The sequence below is a fragment of the Vitis riparia genome, chromosome 7, assembly GCF_004353265.1.
Source record: "Vitis riparia cultivar Riparia Gloire de Montpellier isolate 1030 chromosome 7, EGFV_Vit.rip_1.0, whole genome shotgun sequence".
NCBI classification, from domain to species: domain Eukaryota; kingdom Viridiplantae; phylum Streptophyta; class Magnoliopsida; order Vitales; family Vitaceae; genus Vitis; species Vitis riparia.
In genome coordinates, this window is record NC_048437.1 from 8346967 (window position 1) to 8368780 (window position 21814).

Genomic DNA, 21814 nt, shown 5'->3' on the forward strand with positions numbered 1-21814 from the left:
TTTTCATAGTTGGTTTCAGGATGGGATTGGCTTTTAAAGTCTGTTTTAAGGTGGCCCTCAGACGTCAGAATTTGAGTTCATTTCCCTGCGACATTGTGCTCTTGTAGCCCCCTGGCCCCTGCAGGAATTTTTACTTTTATTTTTTATAAATCCTTTTATTATTATGGACCTTTAGTGAAAATGAGTTGGGGTTTAAAATTCAAACTGAAAAAATGGGTGGTTCGATGATAATCATGAAGCATTAACATTGTGGGCATGATGGAGGGCGTGCTGAAAAATCATACAGCAGATATAATGAATTCCGAATTGCATGCTTGGAGGAAATAAGGTTGAATTTGAAGGATGTGGCCCTAGACGGTTCCACTTATCCTATCATAAACTGTTGGAAATTGAATTGAATTTGATTCCCTCTATTGACATAAAGAGGACAATTCAGTTTTTCTTTTGGGTTCATTGAATTTTATGTTGAAATGACCCCCATGCCTGCAACCAAATGATAGAAATTTACTCAGAGAGACAGGATCTAACCAAACGTGAACCAAAAATTTTCGAGGCAAATTGCTTTAGAACTCGAGAAAAGGTTCTGATGAGTTGACATAATTCCAGGACAATGTTGGCCGGTTCCCCTTTGATGAGTAACTGCTAAGTTTTATATCTTATGCTTGGACTGACCCACGCCTTGTGGTGGAGATGTCAATGTCATTTGTCACCCGACTTCAACCTGTATAAAATATATGTTTGCCAAAACATCATCCGTACTACAATGTTTTTTGACATGACGAACTGCAACCTGTCATGGTAAATTTTTGGCTCTGATTCAAGATCATTTGGGATTTCATGCTGCCCAAGTATGCATCATTGATTCACTGTAACTAATCACAAAGCACCAAAAAGAAGGGAGAAGAATTAATGCTAACAAATTAATATTAACATGTGGGAGTTCCCAAGCATACTTGATCTTGATCTAGGAAGATATGGATAACTCTTGAGATGTGAAATTCATGGGGCCATTCTCCATGCAATTGTCTAGGGCAAAAAACAGATGCAATAGCATCGTTGTTATGCGTATGTCCCCTGCATTAGTAGGTCAGATACGGATGCTGGAGGCCAAAATCGAGTTAATGCACGCGATCTAACGCATGGGCTACACAGGCCAAAAGATCGAGACAACCATAAATCGAATCAAATGACAAGTCATTCATCTGTGCATCACAAGCAATAGACTAGACTAAGAGGTTTGCTCTATAAAATCAGAACCACAGCTGCTCTTCAGATGGACTACTTGCATTTTATTATTTGGTAACATCTGGCATGAGAATATCAATTTATCTAATATCAATAATGGCATAAGTCTGTTGCTACATTACCTTTTGCTTTAAGTTGTCTCATAAGTATGGAGTGGAGAAACAAAGTTTGGAGTGAAAATCCATCCACCTTGTATAAGATGTATCAATCCTCTCCCAGGCCACATGGATGAAATAATAACTGAGAATAACAGTCAATTTATTAAGGCCGAGTACTTTCTCCCTCCTGTAACTCAAGAATGCCATTGCTTGAACCAAGTGGCTGCAAAATGCCAAGGTCAGCCATGTATGAATCAACCAGAAGTTCTGTCCCCACCAAAACCAGACTCCAGAAATTTAGTTTCGTCGAGATGACTAATGTCACCCCATGCTTTTATGACCCACTTATCCCCATCACACAAGTGAAATATATTGACAGATGTATTCATTATTTTCCCTGCACGTCCATTTGGAGAAGCCCGCTTGTGAAGTGCCCGAATGACACCCCCATGAGTGACCACAACCACACGCTCTCCTGAAATGAGACCAAGTAACACCATGTAAATTTCACGGACAACAGAGCATTCTCCATTAGGAAAAGCATAAATTTTCCATGAGGCAACAATAATTTTATTGGAATATGCCTAAGAAAAGAGGACAAACCCCTATGTACATAGCAAGTATACAATTAATGCCTAACAGCCTAAGGCAACCCCAACACCTTAAACCTCACTGAAACAGTTGGATAAATCCAAAGAAGATTCAAATTTACAGTCTGAGACTAGGCCGTGATAGAAAACTACATGCAAAAATAGTTTTCAGATTCACTTCTGAGCTCTTCAAAAAGCATAAATTTTTATGAACTTTCATATACTTGTGATATGGCTAGGGAGGCTTTGAAAGGCAATCAAGGTTTTTTAAATACTTAAATAGGGCATAGCACCATTACTCATGATTTTTAATACACCTGAACTTAGTTTTTTTTACATTCCCCCATGTAGACTTACTTAGAAAAGAGATATCATCATTTTAAAATTACCTTTATGCTTGCTGCCAATTCTTTTCAAGGACAATGTACAGCGTTGATAAACTTGATCACGACTTTCTCCACCACCCTGCATTATATGGACTAAAATGGATGAGTAACAGATCCAATAAGTTCATCAGACATTCCAAAATTGAGTTCCATGTCGAGGATGGGTTTCATAAGGTATTAATCATCATAATTACATTTCTCCAAAATTCTTCATTCTTTTTTGAAGTATGCTATTGACCGTGTACACTAGCTGTTTCATTTGCAACTTACAACAGCTAACATCTATTTGAACTACTCCAACATCAGACAACCTCATATCAAAGACTGAAGTCCAGCCTGATGTATCAAGGCCTTGCATTTGAACACAGTCTGTACTCATGTTCCATCACTTGTACTTAGTTCAATGCATTTGAAATGAGCTCAATACAATGCCATCTTACATGGTCCCAAAAAATAAGGGTGCAAGCGAGGCCTGGCCTGCCAAGGCCAGCTTAATACACAAAACCCCAGCTTGAGGTCCATCCAGCCTAGCCTCATCACATCCCCTAGCCAGCAATCAGCCTGCCAGCTTTATTAAATGAACTCCAGGTCAAGCTGTGCACTTTCAACATACTATTGACAAAAAAATTGTCTTGAATTCAAATCATTGGATTTGAAAACCAAGGGGTGGCAATTGGGCTGTGTTGTATCAAGCTCATGTTGTTCAAGCTAACAAAAATGAGAAAATTTACTCAGCCTGAATGTAACTTAATAATTGTATTAGATTCTTTTGACACAAATATTATCCATTTGTTACAGGGGTAATACAACTCAACTTGTGGGATCTGTTAAATGAATATGTTGAATTGAGTTGGGTTGAATTATATTAAATTAATAGAAAACTAATCCAAATAATCCATTTCCATGTATATTACGAGAACATGGTTATGACCCGCTTGACATGATTATGACTCGTTTAACTCATTCAATCTTTAAAATTTGCATAAATTATAAATTAACTTATTTTTTTGAGTAATTTATAAAAAAATATAATAAATTAATGTAATTTATTAAGAAAAACTTATTCTTAAAAAATAAAATTCCTTAAATTCTATAACCTTGTTGTATCCATATTTACACCTAATACTAAGTTTTAATAATTGGTCTAAAAGATATTAGCATTGTAGCTTGCTAGATAAAAATAAAATTTTATTTAAAAAAATAAAAGATCAAAATAATAAAAAGGAACTATCAAAAAAAAAAAAAAAAAGGTTTGTCCAAAAACAAGTATTTTCAAAATTTCAAAATTTATATTTCAAGTGTTCTGCTGCCTCTCTAATTATAGAAATGATAAAAAAATAAAATAAGTAAAGATACATACAAAAGTTTTACGAAACAAAGAAATCATCTTTGAAAAAATTTAATTTATTTTTCTTGTTAAATATACTAAAAATAAAAGCAATCATAAAAAATAAAACTTATTAATTTTATTTTTATTTGAATTAATATATTTAGAAATGAATACATTGGCACCATAACCATATCCCTTTTTATACTCATATTTTTATCCATTTTTAATCCCCATATCCACATCCCATTTATTTTATATAAACTCAAATACCCATTACACATTTGAAATAAACCCAATATTCAGTTACCAGTCTATAAAAACCTAATACCCAATACCCATTTCACTTTTACAACTAGCACCAAATATATACCCAACCTTTGCAAACCTAAATACCCCTTTCATATTTCCACAACTTGCATTGCAAGTTAAGAGTCAAGATGTAAACAACTTCACCTTAGGCCACCGCCATATGTGAATCATGGCAAAGATGGCACCAATCAAGATTGTGATGCCATTAATGCCCCTCCAAAGATGGCTTTCAAGTTTCAACCACTAACAAACAACATCGTCACACAAAAAGATCATTAAAATGGAGAACTTTTGAAGTTTCAACATTCAAGGGCCAATCTTAAAGAACTTGTCAATAACAAGTGGGTTAAATTTCTTCTTTCTAATCATAGATGGAGGGTTTTTTTATTCCTCCATCATTGCGGAGATCCTCTACTCTTTCTTTGGTGATTCTCTGCTTTTTATTTGGTTTTTCTCTAGATTTCATTCAATTCAATTTGACTCTAACTTGTCTCCAAAGCTAGGGGTGGGTATTTTTTTTTTTTAATGGCTAACCAACCTAAACCAACCTACATGGTTGGTTTGGTAGTTTGGTCCACTTAGGAGTTTTTTTTTCTTAATTGATTTAGTTCGGTTTGGTTTAGAGTAGTTCTTTCAAACTGAATAAATTTGAACCACCCCAATTCCCTAATAAAATGCTTTTATTTGTTGTTTTTATGTCATTTAGGCTAGTGTATCAGGATTGTTTGTGTATTACCTTTTTTTTTCTTTAAGTTCTTTTTCATATGTTAAACAATTTAACAAATAGATTTTAAAAAACTTATGATTTAAGGCCTAAAATGTTATATTTGTTGATTTATTGGTTGAAAAAACAATATGGGTTGTTGATATATATATATATATATACCGAATTTAAAATCACCCCTATATGGACTGGTTTAGTTAGGTTAGAGGCATCAATTTGGTGGTTTGGTTAGGTATATTTTTCTAATTGATTGATTTGGCTTAATTAAAAATAGGGCTAAAAATTGAACCAAACCAAACCATGCCTGGCCTTGTCCAAAAGTTATTGATTCATCTCTGAGTTGACAATTTAGCAAAATATTGAACTTGCATAGATATCCAATGTTTTAAAAGGGTAATGACACTCTTAAGGCGTTTTATCCAAATAAGGGAAAGCATAGTAATATTTTAAAAGGCTAAAGAGGATCGTCTATGAGTTGGCAATTTAGCAAAAAACTGAACTTGTATATATATCCAATGTTTTAAAAGGCCAATGACACTGTTAAGGCGTTTTACCCAAATAAGAGGATAAAGGCTAAAGAGGATCTTCTCTGAGTTGGTAATTTAGCAAAATACTAAACTTGTATATAATAATAATAATAATAATAATAATAAATACTAAACTTGAGGCATTTTACCCAAATAAGAGGATAAAGGCTAAAGAGGATCTTCTTTGAGTTGGCAATTTAGCAAAATACTAAACTTGTATATATATCCAATGTTTTAAAAGGCTAAAGACACTTCAATTTAGCAAAATACTAAACTTGTATATAATAATAATAATAATAATAATAATAATAATAATAAATACTAAACTTGAGGCGTTTTACCCAAATAAGAGGATAAAGGCTAAAAAGGATCTTCTATGAGTTGGCAAAGGGGTCTAGTTACAGCAAGCCAGACCTGTTTTGCAGCCCTGCCCACAAATTTCTCCAATTTCCAATAGTATACACTTTTGTTTAAACTTTAAAACAGCAGTCCAACATTCACAAAAAATTTATGATAAAATTAGCGTTCTACAGATCACAAGTATAAAATGAATACTTACAGGAATTTCTTGATCAGTCCTATGAGATAAAAAAGCTTTGTGAGCTTCAGGATTAATTTTGGCTAGTTCCTGGTATACAAGACCTTGAAGATCCCCCAAATTTCTTTCCCGTAGGTCTGGATCTTTAATAACCTGAAACCAAAGCCCAACAAGAAAAAGTGAAGAAATAAAAGATATAAGCCTAAAGGTTCTTGTCCTCCTTATGTAGATGACAGTAGGTATAGTTGTTTTTTAGGTATTTTTCTTTTAGGGGAGGAGAGATCAGGTGGAATGAAGTGAAGGGTTGGTCGTCATGCATGATCAAGATGCTAGAACCATTTAGATATGTGTTCCCAAGGTTGTCCAAATGCATTTGTGCTAAGTTTTATCTTTTATTGTATTTCCACTCATCCATATCAATTTCCTTAGCTACTTTCTTATGTTACTACATATGTCCTTTGTGAGTTTGTGTGTTCTACTTGTCTAACATTCTATAATATTTCCTTTAAACAAGGACAAATCACTGAAATAACAATCGGAAAAGGGGCACTATTGTTACAAAAAGAAGGTACAACTAATTCATCCACACATAAAGAAGCCTGAACAAAATTGACCATGATTATGCATATCTAATAGGAAACTCCTTTTCTCTAATTTTACAGCTACTGTTATTTCATGTATGTTATTGATGGCATCAATGTATTTGCTTCAACCTTCTTTCCTCTGCAAAACCCATCAAATTAACTCCATAAAATCTTTATAATCTAATTCACAAGAGCCAGGCAAAGTCTTAACTTTTAACAATAGTATATTCCTCGGGTGCAAATCATAAAGGTTATCAATATCTTTAATATTTTTCCTCAATTATTCCATATCATTCCCATTTCCCAATTATGAAAACTGAATTTTATTTAATTTTTCATATTGGTATAAGAACAACTCTCATCTAAGGGCCTAATAATAATTTCCTGGTCTTCAGAATCTTATCAAACAATCACTGCAGCCTTGACAAAGTCACAAAGCATTATCTCCCGTGAATTTCACATTCTTAATTTGAATCAGAAAGGCCCAGAGCCTCTATTGCTTCCATTTTCCCAAATCTGCTCATCGTTCATGCGTGTCTTCATTTTTTTGTTACAGCTCAATTTGCTAGCAAAGGCACTGATGTAATTTACCACCTCTTCCAATACTAGCTTGGCTGTCCAGAACCTTCTGTCTATATTTTGGTACCTCTGGTGCCATCAATTGTACTCTTATTTTAACTCCTAGCTTAACCTAATTATTGTCATATGTTCCCATCCAATGCTTCAGCTTTCTTTTATCGTATCATCCTAAAGGCATATGGTAGTGATTCTATCTATTTTTCACAGGGCATATCAAATTCCAAGCCCATCAATCAAAGTTTTAAGCATCCAAACTGACTAGATGCTTTCCAGAACAAGCTTCCATGTGCCATTTCTTTCTAATTTAGTGTGTAAACAACAAAAAAGGAAAAAAAAAATTAGAAATTTTGAAGCAGATACAGTAAAAAAAAAAAAGATAGTTTAAATGGATCCTGTTAGCATCCCATTGCATCTGCATTTGTAATAACAGAAACAGGAAAAGAAAAAGAAAAAAAAAAGGAAATATATGTTCAGAAAGTTGCTTCTTGTCTCACACCTCAAACCTGCCACAGCTGGTTGCTATTGCCTGTGCTGTCTCAAAAGCTCGTTTCAAGTCAGATGAGTAAACAGCAGAGATTCTTGGTCCCTTGGATAGTCTGTCAGCCACCTTCAAGAGAGAGTAAAATAATTATCAAGCATTTGAAAGGCAAAACACATAAAGACATGTAAAATAAGAGTTAGAAGCTTACTGCAGCTGCTTGTTGTCTCCCAGCTTCATTTAATTCAACATCCAGGTGTCCCTGTTAAAAGAAATAAAAATGAAGTTGGGCATGAGATGAGGCAAAAACCAAAGCATACAATTCTACAAGACCATGAGCTGACAACGGGTTATTCTCATAAGGTTTTCAACTAGGAATGAAGCCTACATCAATCACAACTCTGGAAAACTTATAGAATCGATGGGGAAACTTTTGAGTAAAACAGCAAATAGGGCAATGCAGTGGAATTTATAGGGCATCCTCTATAGAGTGATATGTCATTTTTGAATTTCACATACCATTTACCGATGTCAACTGATCACAGGCTTAAAATTGTGGAAAATCTAACAATCAGAAGATAAACCAATCGAATTTCAAGGGAAACAAATGTATTTCCGCATACCTGAATTCTTCCATCAGCATTCCAGGCAGTTTCGCCATGACGTACCACAATGATCTCGACATAGCCCGGGTCAACTGGGCCCAATTGAGGGTCACCATTGCAATCAGATTCAGAAGAAGCCCTGAATTCAGAGTTTCAATTCAAGTCTAATCAGATTATATCAGAGCCTTTAATTCAAGAATCGTGTGATTACATATTGTTCAAAAGGGTTCCAATTAGCAGCTAAGAAAGGTAGGAGAAGAAAAAGAAAAGCAACTAAATCAAAAGTTCCATCATTTACAAATCCAGATTTTAAGTTCTTTTCTTTCGTTTTCTCGGGAACCAAATCGAAGGTTAACCAATGAAGAAAAAGAAAGGAAGTTGAGATAAGGGAGCAAGAATGGAGAATGGACCTGGAACCCGAGTCCGCCATGAATGACTCAGGAATTCTGAGTAGGTGAGGTCGGCGTTGGAGTTGAGTCCTACGCTGCAAGCGAAGATTGGGAAAATGTTTTAATGTCGCTGCAAACAAAGGTGGATTCTTCCGGCTTATGGACCGGCCAGCCACCTGATCAAAGGGTATTGTGCCAATCCGATACTCGCCCCTCAGCATTTCTTCGGGCCATTCAAATTCATGGACCAAGCCTCGAATGTATTAGGATAAGCCCTATATGGGCCGGTATCTTTAGCGGCCCATCCCATTGAAATACAGCATTTGTTGCGTCCACGGAAGGTTGAGACTTGAGACATGCAATTGCCGAAGCAAGAGAACGAACAAGGTAAAACAAAAAAGAATAATAAAAAATATTATATTACAAATGAGTGGTGAATATTTCATTTATGAACTTCCCCATCTAGTCATGTTAAAGATGAGTAATCAGAGATCATTCGATGATGCTTATAAAAGACTTCTCATACCATGTGGAAGGACCATCTCGAGCAAGAAGATGCTATTTTTATTCTTTTCTTTGATTTCCTCCTCCCTATTATACATTATTAAAAATAATATATATTTCTCTTTATTTTTATTTGCGTTGTATTTATTCTTATTTTATAACATATTCCAATATAAACCACTTTCTTTCCCAGAGATGGGCTTGGGCCTCATGCATTCATGCGAGCTCCATTTTCTTTCTACGAGCTCAAATAACTTAGAAAGTAGGACTTAATATATAGACTACTTCTTGGCTTTTTTAAAAAAAGCCTCAAGCAATCATCCCTCTTAATTTTATTATTCACAATTTTTTTTGTTATTTTTGTTTTTTGGTGTTGAAAACTAGCCATGGGAATACCAATACTATTTATTTAATAATTAATAAGAGACATTATTAACAAGTATTTAATATAAAAACAATGGATGATGTATGAGAAGTATGTGGAGAAATGGAGTGGAAGACAATATATGAACAAAATTAAAGAAAAGAATTGTTTTCATTTGATTATGGTAATTGAGTTTCTGTTAAATTGTAGTATTAAAGAATGAGAAATCTAAATTATTAAGGGATGTGTTGCACTAGATCAAAATTTAGAAACCCTTTTTTGGATATTCAACTTTTTACAAAGAATGGTAATTGTTTTTACTTTGATAAAATTTAAAGATGCATGGATTTTCTTCTACTCAAGATAGCCATGAATTTATCTTCACATCCATTTTTTTTTTTGGTAATTCACCTTTTTACAAGTTGGAGTAAATTATTCATTTCTTATTATAAAGACTTAATTTTTCAAATATGTAATTTTGTTGAAAATTCCTTTTGTATTTGGATAAATCTTTTGATTTATAGGATAAATGGAATAGGACATGAAAAGAGTCTTGTTCTAATTCTCTTAATCAAAACCATCAAGCTTCATCTTTCATTTTAGCATAAAATTAATTTGGGTTTCCTATTTTAATTGAAAATTCTTTTAGGCCCTTATGCTAATCTATTAGCTAGCCCAAGATGTTTCTTAATTAAGTTTTGCCAATCAGAGACAAGGTTAAGGCTATTAACGAGTCAAATCTAGTTAATAATTTCAACGTTCCCTTTAAAAGTTTAAAATAATTAAGTTCAAACAAACACAATATAATATCAATGACTTAAGGATCAAAGCTTTTAAATGATAAGAAGACTTATGACTTTTACTAAGATTGTCACTTGTTGATGAACTTGAGTCTAATTTTTTATTTTTATCTTTTTTTCATGCACGTAAAGTTTCAATATCATCCCTTTTCGAACTTTAAAAGATCACATTCCATTATAATTGGATGATTTCATGATTTTGATGAATCCTTGACCCTAATTCTTCCTAAATATGCTTTAAGGGATAAAAACATGTTATTGGAGGTTTCAAACCTCGTTCCAAGGTTATTTTTACATTTTATAGTGCAATTAGTCAAGAAAAAGGAAGAATTGATTGAATCAATTAGGCTTTGCCGATTAAGGTACACTTTGCAGAGTCTTTCTCTTCTAATATTATGTGTTTAACAAGTTGAGACAAGATTTGTCAAACTAGTTGCTTAATTAGTTAAAATCTTGAACCCTAATGCTCACCTACTAATACACAATGACTAGTGAATCAGTCAAATCGGTTGCTCAACCAATTAAGCCTTTTTTTTTTTTTTTTTTTTTTTTCAGGTTTTTGGGATTGAAAACATATAAATTGAAGTGTTTAAGAGCATTGGAGATGAGACTCATTGCATTTAATTGACAAACCAACTATTTCTATTATTCAAAGCTCTTATAAGTGCATTTATTCCAAAACTTGCCACTTTTTCAAGTACACTTTCAAATCCTTCTTAGTTTTTATTTGTGTCGTGAGCTTTACTTGCTATTAGGATTGAAAATTACATTTTCACTTTCATTCATCTTTTGTGAGAAGTGTTTTTTAAGTAAGGTAGATCAATTAAAGTTTTTGTAAAGGTCCATTGGAATTTTAGAATCTAGATGAATGAATTGAAAGCTTGAAGTTCAATATTTGGATGTAATGGAACTCTCCGTCAATTAAAAGCTTGAGAAAGTAGATGTAGACGACATGTTAAACCACTATAAAAGAGTTTGCATTTCCTTCTCTTAATCCTTATTTTTTGCTCTTTACTTCATTTTTTTTTCTCTCAACTTGCCCTTAATTACATTTTTTGAAAAAGGATGAACACTACAATTCACCCTCCATCTCTTGGTTGTTAAAACTACGTTTAAATTAGTTTGATTATATATATATATATATATATATATATATATATATATATATATATATAATTTTATTTTAACTTCTAATATCATTAATTTTTTGAAGTTTTTCCTATATTTTTGTAAGTTTTGACCACTTTTCACTTAATTGATATTTTGGGTCAAAATTTTCACCGACATTTCTCGATATATCTTGATATATTTATAAAATGATCATTATATTTTTAAAACTTGATAATTCTCATTCTTATATATGGAGTTGCAATTAAGTGCTATACTGATTATTTATTTATTTATTTTTCTTTTACATTAATTGCTAGCTCATTGTTAGCTCGAGATTGTATGGGCATATTTTGCCTAATGAGTATAAAAGAAATCTCATGTTCTTTTTGCAACCAAAAAAAGTAGGAAGATGAATAATATAAACATCATCATATATACTAGGATAATGTACCACAGTTTAGCAATTTTTATTGTTGTATGGACTGTACTTATAAAAAAACTCATTTCCCACGTGGCCGATCGAACATTTCTTAATTTGTTTCAGTCTCCTGAATGATTTCAATTTCCAGATATGGAGAAAGATATGTTTGGGAATTTCACTCATTTTCAATATCTTTCTTTTGTCACTGCCCCCTGGTTTTCTTCTATATATGTTTTCCCATTGTACAACTAATGTTATAGAAAATTTTGCATTACCTAGCTATAATTGGATCCTGAAGTCTTTAGCTATCTTACTAGCTAGGATTTACTTCCACATGACAGAAAATCGATCAGCCAGGCCAGCTCAGTCTTCTTTAGGACTATGTTGTTGGATGATCAAAATGGAGGCGGAAACCGCAAAAGCAGACCCCGATAGAATATCGCCTATTGGACCTAGTTCTGGACACTGCTCCCAATCATTCATCCCAGCTGTCAATGCCGAGTTCACCCTCCCCCCTCGACCAACTATGATGAGTCCATGTTGCCCTCCTAATGACTGCAGAGCTGACATGGTCTCACCTGAATTTGCAAGATACTTTTCCATGTAAGCAACTTGCCCTCCTACATGTCTCTCGTAGAACCCTGCAAAGAACTCATCATCAAGCTGCATCTCCTCTTCTTGCTCAGCAAGGTTAACCTTACTGGTGCCAGGTCTAGTGCATTTGGAATTTGCATTGGCGTCCAATAGGAATCTAAGAACTGTGAGTTTCACTCCTGGATGTTGGGCCACGTGGCTGGCATAGACCAGTGCTTCCCTATCATCTTTGCCACCAATAAATATAACTGCCGCATGTAGAAATATGGATGTTCTTGATATTTTGCTGGTCACTCCAAAACCCCGATCCACTAGTATTCCCACTGAGCACGGGGCATTCTGAAGAACCTGTTAGACACCATAACGATCGTTATGACAAATTAGGAAGTTCAGATTTTCTTTAATACTATATTTGGTTCTCAGTAAGGAAAAGAAAATAGAGAGGAAAACTAAAAAGAAGGATGTCCAGTATACTCTAGAGCATTTTCCGTTCTTCTGTGATATATATGCATATACCTTTTTGTTCACGAATCGGAACTTGGAGTCGGCTCCAGTCATTTTTCTATCCTCTGCCGGGTATTTGTGGAATGGCAGTACGATGAGGGAAACGTTCAAGTCCCTTGCGAAATGGCAAATATCCTGGTGCATGACACTGAATGGTGAGAGGGCAAGCATTCGACGGAGGGTAATACCACTTTCATGCTCCTCTTCGTAAGTTTTGATTGCAGTAGTGATTTGGTCTCTCATCTCTATCACAGCCCTGTCGGTCACAGTCACTACTTCCACTCCTTCCCTGTGTACAAGTGTGGACTCTATTTGCTCCGTGAGCTCGATCATGTCAGTCACATAAACCATGATCCCAGGATCGCCTCTCCCCCGAGATATCTCAATGAAGTTAATGGTAGAAGGCAGGTGTTGAGGGCCATGAATGCATAGCAAGACTCGAAGCTCATTTTCAGAGTCGAGCCATTGAAGTGCCATCCGTTGATTTGGTGAGCGTTTCCTTGCACGTCTGATGATGTAGGCCCCCACTAATGGGGCGTAGATCACAGTGAAGAAAATTGCAAGTGTCAAACCAATTCTGGTTGAAGTCGTCATGATCATTTCATGATTCTTCATCTGGTTTAGGAACACAAAGCCGTTAGATTGTAGCGGTTTGGATGGTACAGAAGAATAGCTTTAATTTATATAGCTGGTGTTGCTCCAAGAATGAAGTAGTAAGTGGTACAGAAGTTGGGTCTTTGCTCCTCTCCTGTCTTTATATATAGACATGCCCAAGACATGTATTCACTGGTAATGTTTGTGGGGTTCTAATTTCTCGAAAGTTAGAATGTAATGCAAGTTGAAAAGCATTGAGCCTTCAAAACCATGGTGACAAATTGCAGGACACCTATCAACTTCATTGAGAATGTTCTCAGTAGGAGCCAGACTTGTCTCAAGGTAGGAGCACCAGCCATTATATATAGTTGAAAGAAGGGAATAGAAAGGCTTACGTACGTGGAAGGTGAAAAGAGCCAAGAACATATGAAAATGGCCCTTGACATTAAGAAGTAAACCAAGTGCAACTGATTCTGGGAGATTAAATCCTAACATCAGCCCTGACAGGAAAGTTCCGACCACTTTCCCTAATGTTGCAATCACAAAAATGAAAATCATTCTTGCCCATGTCCAGGGATTGCCTGGATTGAACATCTGAAAATCGACTCCCAAGCCCACCCAAACAAAAAAAATTGGATAAAAGATGCATTTCAAGAAGTAGTTGAGTTTGCTGATCATCATCTTTGACAATCTGCCCTCCCTAGGCAAAGCAATTCCCGTTATGAACGCGCTCATCATGGGGCTGTACTTGCCTTTAACAGCCGAACAGCCGCAGCTAATGGCCACAAAAGCTACCGACAGCACCATGTGGGAGCCTTTCAGAGATTTTCCTGCCGGGTTTTCATGATTGACCCAGATCATTAGAATTGGAGATATCACGGCGGTGACCACTACTTGAACTATCAAGGTAGAAGTTATCTTCAAGATATCCTTGGAATCCCTGAAACCGAGATTTTTGTCGGCTGAAAGGATAACAAACCCAATGGAGATGAAAAGAGTCGATACCAAATCAGAGTACATCCCAGCTGCAACTAAAAACCGTCCTATGTCTGATTTCCCAATCTTGAGGTCAGTGATGAGGCGTGTTAGCAGGGGAGAGGCAGTGCCAGTGAGGGTGACGGAGAGGGAGACGGTGAATTCATGGCTTGGGAACTCCGAATAATTAAAATATGGAGTCAGAAGGTATGCTAGTATGAACGTTGAGAGCATCCCAGAATACGCCACTATGGCTTCCTGAGTTGGCCGCTGAAAGAGTATGCGGGCATCCATTTCTAGACCTAACGCAAGCATGTGGAAAATCATACCAAATTCGATAATATCATTCAAAGTTTTCACTATGTTGTCACGGTGATCTTCTTGCGTTAATATTATGTTGCCAGCAACTATCCCTACCTACAAACACCATAGATATAGGAAACTGAATCACAATAAGAACTTCCCATTAATATGCACATGCATACTCATAAGAAGAAACAGAATTCCTAAGCTAGATATCGTTAACATTGATCCAAAACACAATGGATTGAATGAATTTTTTTTTTATAAAAAAAACCATTGAATGCTTAGAACCATCATAAGATGCATTGTCCTCTCCTGATAATGAAAATGAAATAATTTTAGTGTTTGGGAAGAGAGAAATTAACTTACAAGGGTTTCTGCAACCATCCTTGGCTGTTGATAAGACCTCAGAAAGGCACGGGCTATATTGGATAGGAACACTACGACGAAGAAACCCAAGATATATGCTGCTGCAACTTTCACATTCGTCACTAAATCTTTACACGGCAGGTTCTTGGAAATCAAGTCGGGGAGATCAAAATTTACTTTGCCCATCATTCTTCTTCTTTCTCTCTTTCTATTTCACAATCACAGAGGAAATTCTTGTGTTCATGGACATCTCCATTTTTGTTCTCTTTGAAATTAAATTCATTCATTTTTAGGACTTTTTTTTCAAAGCGTTGAATGAGTGGTTTCAATTGGTTCCTTGATTGGAGGAGAAACTGCGGGAGTGAAAACAGGTGAATTAGCCATCGATAAGTCTGGATATGGAAATGTTGATTGTAATTGAAAAAAATGGCTTGTAACATTTGGAATTGATGGGCCCTGCCTTGTGGTTTGCAAAAGGTAGAGTTTACATTTAAAAACCTTTAGAATTGTGACAAAAAGTGGGTGCACTGAATGGGAAAAAGCTCTAAGAGTGCAAGCCCTCAACCATCGATCCGATCCATCGGTTCACCGGTTAACCGATTTAGTTCAACGTGAAAAAGGGCTTAAAAACTGATCCAAAATCGGATACATGACCAACCTACGATTCAAATTTCCATCCATCAATCCGATCCGATTTTAAAAATATTGCTAATAGTCAGGAAGTCGGCAATTCTAGCATAAGAGATTAAAATTTAAAAAAGCTAATATATTACTGCAAAATTCTTAAAATTTTTAATTTTCTGAGCAAGAAAAAGTTATATGCAAATCAAAAGAACCTAGTAGAAAAAGCAATGTTTCGAAGTTAGACACCGTCATTTCTCAATCTTGACTTATACATAAATTCAAGTACATGATTTTTTTACCAAATGATCATAATAATTTTAGGTTTATGTGTCTCATCAAGACCTTCAAATTTTGATTAAAATAAATTAAGTCGAATTATAGGGTGATGGGTTAAATTTAGTTTTTAAATAAAAAGGAAAATAAAATTATTTTAAATATTTTTTTATTTTCGATGATAAATAATTTTTTATAAAATTTGAATAATAATATTATAATAAACATAATAGTATTGTTGGGTTAAAAATGATAAAATTTCAATACATCTTACATAATATGAATATCATCTATCATCTTTTTCGATACCTCTAATCAATTAAAAATAAATAAATTCTCTTTCTCAAAGTTGTTTGTTTCCGAACAAATGCATCATCACCTAAGTTTTCATTAGAGGTATGAATTTGTTACTTAATCTTTGAAAAGGAATTGTGAGGCAATTTTGGTTTAGGAATTTATGGAATTAATTAGTTTGGTTTTTGAATTCCAAATTACTTTTAAAAATTATTAAATTTATTAATGAATTTAATATGTTGAAAAATTCATAAAATATAGTTATATACCTTGAAAAAAAATTGAGTTATTCTAAACTTGTTTTGATCCATAAAATTGTGATATTTATTTAATCATTTTTTTTTTGTGTTCCAAATTATTTTTAATGAATCTAAGTATTAAATGTTACTTAATTTGGTGTCTCTTTGTCCACCTAAAAATTTGTAAAAAATAGTTGTATCTTGAAGAGAAACTAGCTCAAAGTCATTCTAAACCAATTTGAGTTCATAAATTTCTTATGTTTATGCCTTTCGAGTTCCAAATTAATTTAAAATTGACTAAACTTATTACTTAATCCTAAACATTTATTTTTGTTTGACTTTGGGTCTATTTATTTAATGAAAAATTTGGGAACTTTTGGATAAATTTAGAAAAATACATCCAATTGGGGGAGAAATCACTATGGAGGATTTTAGCATTTTGTAGAGGGAAATGGAAGAAAAAGGAGAATTTTTTTCCATCTATTTTCTTTTCTTTTCTTTTTCTAGTTTTTAAAATTCTTTTATTTCTCATTATATTTTTAATTTTTTTTCAAAAATTATTTCGAACAAAAAGAAGCCAAACAAGAGTTCAATAAAAAAAATAAAAATTTAATCACATTGTTAAACAAGCCCTAAGGTTTTCCAATAATGAAATCCTTTATAAATAAATTTATAAAAGAAATTATTTTGTTAATGAAATTTGAAGAATATAATGGTTAATATTTTTAGATGACACACTAAAAAGGTTACAATGGCCAATATGGTTGGTTTGTTTAGTTAGATTTTTTATTTTTATTTATTTTATTTAAAATGTAGTTATGTATAGAGGAGAAACAAATTTAACCCCTTAACTATCACTTACTTTGGAATCTATTTGCTTTACGAGAAGAGTTAGAAAATAATGAGTCTATGAGACGAGTCACTTTTGATCCATATTTTTCATAATTTTTTTTTATTAAACTTTAAATTATTTTAAAAATTATTAAAGTACTCATCAATGAATCCACTAGGTTTAGTCCATTTAGCATCTATTTCTCAAGTGAAAAAATTTGATAAATTAGGATTATGTGCAAATGAGAAATTAGCAAAGTTTTTCATCATCAGCTTTTGTATTATTTGATCGGTTCTTGAGTTTCATGATATTTTAGCAATAATTAGATTGATTTTTTGAGTTTCAAATCATTTTTAATAATTAACAAATCAACATGCATCAAATACAACTTGATTTCAATGGGAAAAGTCCAAAAGAGTTAAAGAAAATTCAAAAAAACATATGCAATTTAGAGAGAAATCATATATAAAAATTCCAAGTACCGGATAGAAAAAATCGAAGAACAAAAATACCATGTTCTACTTTATCAAATTGAATTTTGCAATTTCTTTTTAAATGTTTTTAATTTCTTTATATTCTCTTTTAATTTTTAAAAAATCGAAGAACAAAAATATCATGTTCTACTTTATCTAAAACTATTTGCTCTATTAATTTTTTTTTTCAAAAATTAATTTAAGAGAATAATAAGTAAAGAGTACTATAATTTTTGCATTTCTAAATCATACTGATCAAACAAGTTTTTCATTTCCCAAATATGGAGAAAGATGTTAAACAATACTTACCTGAAACTAGATGAAAGCAAAAGCAAAATCATCCTGGGAAATGCATATACCTAGACAACATAAATTGCTTTTGTAATTTTTTTTGTTTTTGGTATATTCTTTTGTCACTGTGAACTAGTTTTCTTCTATGTTTTTCCATTCTACAAGTATTATTTTGGAAATTATCGAATCATCTAGCTGTAATCGGATCCTGAAGTTTTTAAGCTATCTTACTAGCTAGCTAGGATTTATATTTACATAACCGAAAATTCTTCGGTGAGGCCAGCTATTTCTCCTTTAGGACGGTGTTGCTGGATGATCAAAATGGAGGCGGAAACTACTGAACTAGACCCCGAAAGAAGATCACCAATGGGACCTAATTCTGGGCACTGCTCCCAATCATTCATCCCAGCTGTCAATGCTGAATTCACCCTCCCCCCTCGGCCAACGATGATGAGTCCATATTTCCCTTCTAATGACTGCAGAGCTGACATGGTCTCAGCTGAATTTGCAAGATACTTCTCCACGTAAGCAACGTGCCCTCCAACATGTCTCTCATAGAAGTCAGCGAAGAACTCATCATCAAGCTTCATCTCCTCTTCTTGCTCAGGAAGGCTAATCTTGCAGGTGCCGAGCCTTGTGGATTTGGCAATTGCATTGGTATCCAATAGGAATCTAATGACTGAGAGTTTCACTCCGGGGTGCAGGGCCACATGGCTGGCATAGGCAAGCGCTTCCCTATCGTCTTTGCCACCAATGAAAATGACTGCTGCATTTAGAAATATAGATGATCTTGATATTTTGTTGGTCACTCCAAAACCCCGATCCACCAGTATCCCCACGGAGCAAGGAGCATACTGAAGCACCTGTTTAGGCACCAAAATGATCATCATCACAAATTAGGAATTCGGATTTACTTTTAATATATCAAAAAGTCCCAGTGTGGAAAAGTTTTGAGTATAATTTGAAGTCTAGCTTCCCCAACTTCTGACTTCTGTATCAAATATTTGTGTACATACCTTTCTGTTCACGTACCGGAGCTTGGACCGGGCTTCAACCATGTTCCCATCTGATGCCTGGTACTTGTGGAATGGCAGTACAACGAGAGAAACGAGCAAGTTCTCTGCCAAAATGCAAATATCATGGTGCATGACACTGAATGATGAGAGAGCTAACATTCGCCGGAGGGTTACACCACTTTCGCTATGCTCCTCTTCATAAGTTTTGATTGCACTAGTGATTTGGTCTCTCATCTCTACCACTACCTTGTCGGTCACAGTCGCCACTTCCATTCCTTCATTGCGTACAAGTGTGGACTCTATTTGTTCAGTGAGCTCGATCATATCAGTCACATACACCATGATCGCAGGATCATCTCTCCCCCGAGATATCTCAATGAAGTTGATGGCAGAAGGTAATTCTTGAGGGCCATGGACGCATAGCAGGATTCTAAGCTCGTTTGTGGGGTCGAGCCATTGAAGTGCCATCCGCTGATTTGGTGAGCGTTTCCTCCTTGCACGTCCAATGATGTAGGCCACCACTGATGGGGCGTAGACCACAGTGCAGAAAATTGCAAGTGTCAACCCAATGCCGGTTGAATTAGTGGTGATTTCATTCTGAATTTGGTTTAAGAAAACAAAGCAGTAAGATTTGGATGGTAATATATATAGTCGCTGATGCTACTCAGAGATTAAAGTATAAGCGCTACAAATATCAAGTCTTGCTCCTCTCTCTTATCCGTACATATAGACATGCCCCATGCATGGATCATGTTTGTGGGGTTCTAGTTTCTGGGAACTTAGAATGAATGCAAGTTCAAAAACCTAGCCCATGGTGACCAATTATAGTACAACTGTCAACTCCATTGCCAAAGTTTTCGGTAAAAGCCAGACTAGTTGTCTCCAAGTTTCATGATTTGGTAGGAATATCAACCATGACAGTTGAAGGATGAGGGAATAGAGGCTTACCTGTACAGCGGAAAGGGCTAAGTACATATGAAAATGGCCCTTGACATTAAGAAGTAAACCAAGTGCAACCGATTCTGGGTGATTAAATCCAAACAACAACCCTGACAGGAAGGTTCCAACAACTTTTCCCAATGTTGCAATCACAAAAATGAAAATCATTCTTGCCCATGTCCAGGGGCTGCCAGGATGGAACTTGGGAAAAATGACCATCAAGCCCACCCAAACAAAAAAAATTGGATAGAAGATGTTGTTCAAGAAGTAGTTGACTTTGCTAATCATCATCTTTGAGAGTCTGCCCTCCCTAGGCAAAGCAATTCCCGATATGAAGGCGCTCATCACGGGGCTGTACCCTGCCAAAGCCGAACAGCTGCAGCTTATGACCACAAAAGCTACCGAGAGCACCATGTGGGAGCCTTTCAGAGGTTTTCCTTCCGGGTTTTCATGATTGACCCAGCCCATGAAAATTGGAGATAGCATGGCGGTGATCAGTGCTTGAGGTATCAAGGTAGAAGTTATCGTCAAGATACTCTTGCAATCCCTGACACTGAGATTTTTGTCGGCTGAAAGGATAACAAACCCAATGGAGATGAGAAGAGTTGATACCAAATCAGAGTGTATTCCAGCTGCAACTACAAGTCGTCCTATGTCCGATTTCCCAATCTTGAGGTCAGTGATTATGCGGGTTAGCAGGGGAGAGGCAGTGCCAGTGAGGGTAACGGAGAGGGAGAAGGTGAATTTATAGTTTGGGACCTCCGAATAATGAAAAAATGGAGTCAAAAGGCATGCTAGTATAAATGTAGAGAGCATTCCAGAATAGGCCACCATAGCCTCTCGAGTTGGCCGTTGAAAGAGTATGCAGGGATCCATTTCTAGACCCAACGCAAACATATGGCAAATCATACCAAAGTCCTTGATATTATCCAAGGTTTGTTGTATGTTTGCAAAGAGTTCTTCCTGGGTAAGCACGATGTTGCCCGCAATTATCCCTACCTGCAAACATTTTCCATATAAGAAACGAAATCACAATAAGTCCTTTCCAGTAATAGGATATAAATCACACCCACTACAGAACAGCACCGTTAACAGAGACTTCTTATAAATCAAGGATAATGATTTGTGTAATGCGTTCACATACAAGACTCATTAAATGAATTTGATGATGTAGATATGTAATTCATTAGTCGATGATTAATGCAAATGGGAAAGAGTATTAAGTAAGAAAAAAAAAAAAGAGAGTAGTTTTGTACATCTGCAGATGATGAAATGAAACGGCGCTGAATACCTAGAACCATTGAGGGATACATGTAAAAAATTTCTTGTTTGGAAAGAGGGAAACTTACAAGAGTTTCTGCAACCATCCTTGGCTGTTGAAAAGTTCTTAGAAGGGCATGGGCAATATTGGATAGAAAGACTACAAGGAGGAAACCCAAGATATATGATGCCCCACCTGTCGCATTCGCCACTAAATGTTTACATGGCTGTAGCTTTGTGGGCATCAAATCTTTGAAGTTGACATTTGCCTTCTCCATTCTTCTTCTACACTCTGATCTCTCTCTCTCCTGCTCAACCACGGAGAAAAATATATGTGATCATGGAAGTCTCCATTTTTGTTATTCTTTGAAAATTCATGAACTTTTGGGATAGTTTGTGTTTTTCTTGCGAGGTTGAATAAGTGGTTGCAATTGTTCCCTTGTTTGAAGGAGAAAGTGAAGGAGTGAAAGCAGGTGAATCAGCCGTTCAGAAGTTTGTATGAATTTTATTTATTTATTTATTTTTAAACCTATGACTTCTTTTACTATCATTTTATTAATTAATTTAATAAACTATGAATTCCAATTTTTGCAATAATATAAAATGTGTGAGTGTATATATATATATATATATATATATTTTAACCTTTTTAT

At 34.9% G+C, this 21814-nt stretch overlaps 4 protein-coding genes across 4 annotated transcripts; all 4 read right to left on the bottom strand.

Moving 5' to 3' along the window:
- Positions 1-1159: 1159 nt before the first annotated feature.
- LOC117917257 (phosphoglycerate mutase-like protein 4) lies at positions 1160-8605 on the bottom strand. The gene is made up of 7 exons (XM_034833467.1): positions 8404-8605; positions 8012-8132; positions 7600-7650; positions 7407-7517; positions 5769-5900; positions 2323-2398; positions 1160-1818 (listed from the first exon to the last, which is right to left on the bottom strand). The coding sequence occupies exons 1-7, from the start codon at positions 8601-8603 to the stop codon at positions 1598-1600; spliced, it is 912 nt and encodes a 303-aa protein (XP_034689358.1). The 5' UTR covers positions 8604-8605; the 3' UTR covers positions 1160-1597.
- A 3205-nt stretch (positions 8606-11810) lies between these two features.
- On the bottom strand, positions 11811-13322 carry LOC117917448 (cation/H(+) antiporter 28-like). The gene is made up of 2 exons (XM_034833736.1): positions 12692-13322; positions 11811-12523 (listed from the first exon to the last, which is right to left on the bottom strand). Exons 1-2 carry the CDS (start codon positions 13292-13294, stop codon positions 11945-11947), a joined length of 1182 nt encoding a protein of 393 aa, XP_034689627.1. The 5' UTR covers positions 13295-13322; the 3' UTR covers positions 11811-11944.
- Positions 13323-13462: 140 nt separating this feature from the next.
- Positions 13463-15106, bottom strand: LOC117917452 (cation/H(+) antiporter 28-like). Its single transcript, XM_034833738.1, has 2 exons — positions 14921-15106; positions 13463-14665 (listed from the first exon to the last, which is right to left on the bottom strand). The coding sequence occupies exons 1-2, from the start codon at positions 15104-15106 to the stop codon at positions 13463-13465; spliced, it is 1389 nt and encodes a 462-aa protein (XP_034689629.1).
- Positions 15107-17919: 2813 nt separating this feature from the next.
- LOC117918001 (cation/H(+) antiporter 28-like) lies at positions 17920-21512 on the bottom strand. The gene is made up of 4 exons (XM_034834512.1): positions 21251-21512; positions 19911-20900; positions 18963-19559; positions 17920-18809 (listed from the first exon to the last, which is right to left on the bottom strand). The coding sequence occupies exons 1-4, from the start codon at positions 21437-21439 to the stop codon at positions 18198-18200; spliced, it is 2388 nt and encodes a 795-aa protein (XP_034690403.1). The 5' UTR covers positions 21440-21512; the 3' UTR covers positions 17920-18197.
- Between the last annotated feature and the right edge of the window lie 302 nt (positions 21513-21814).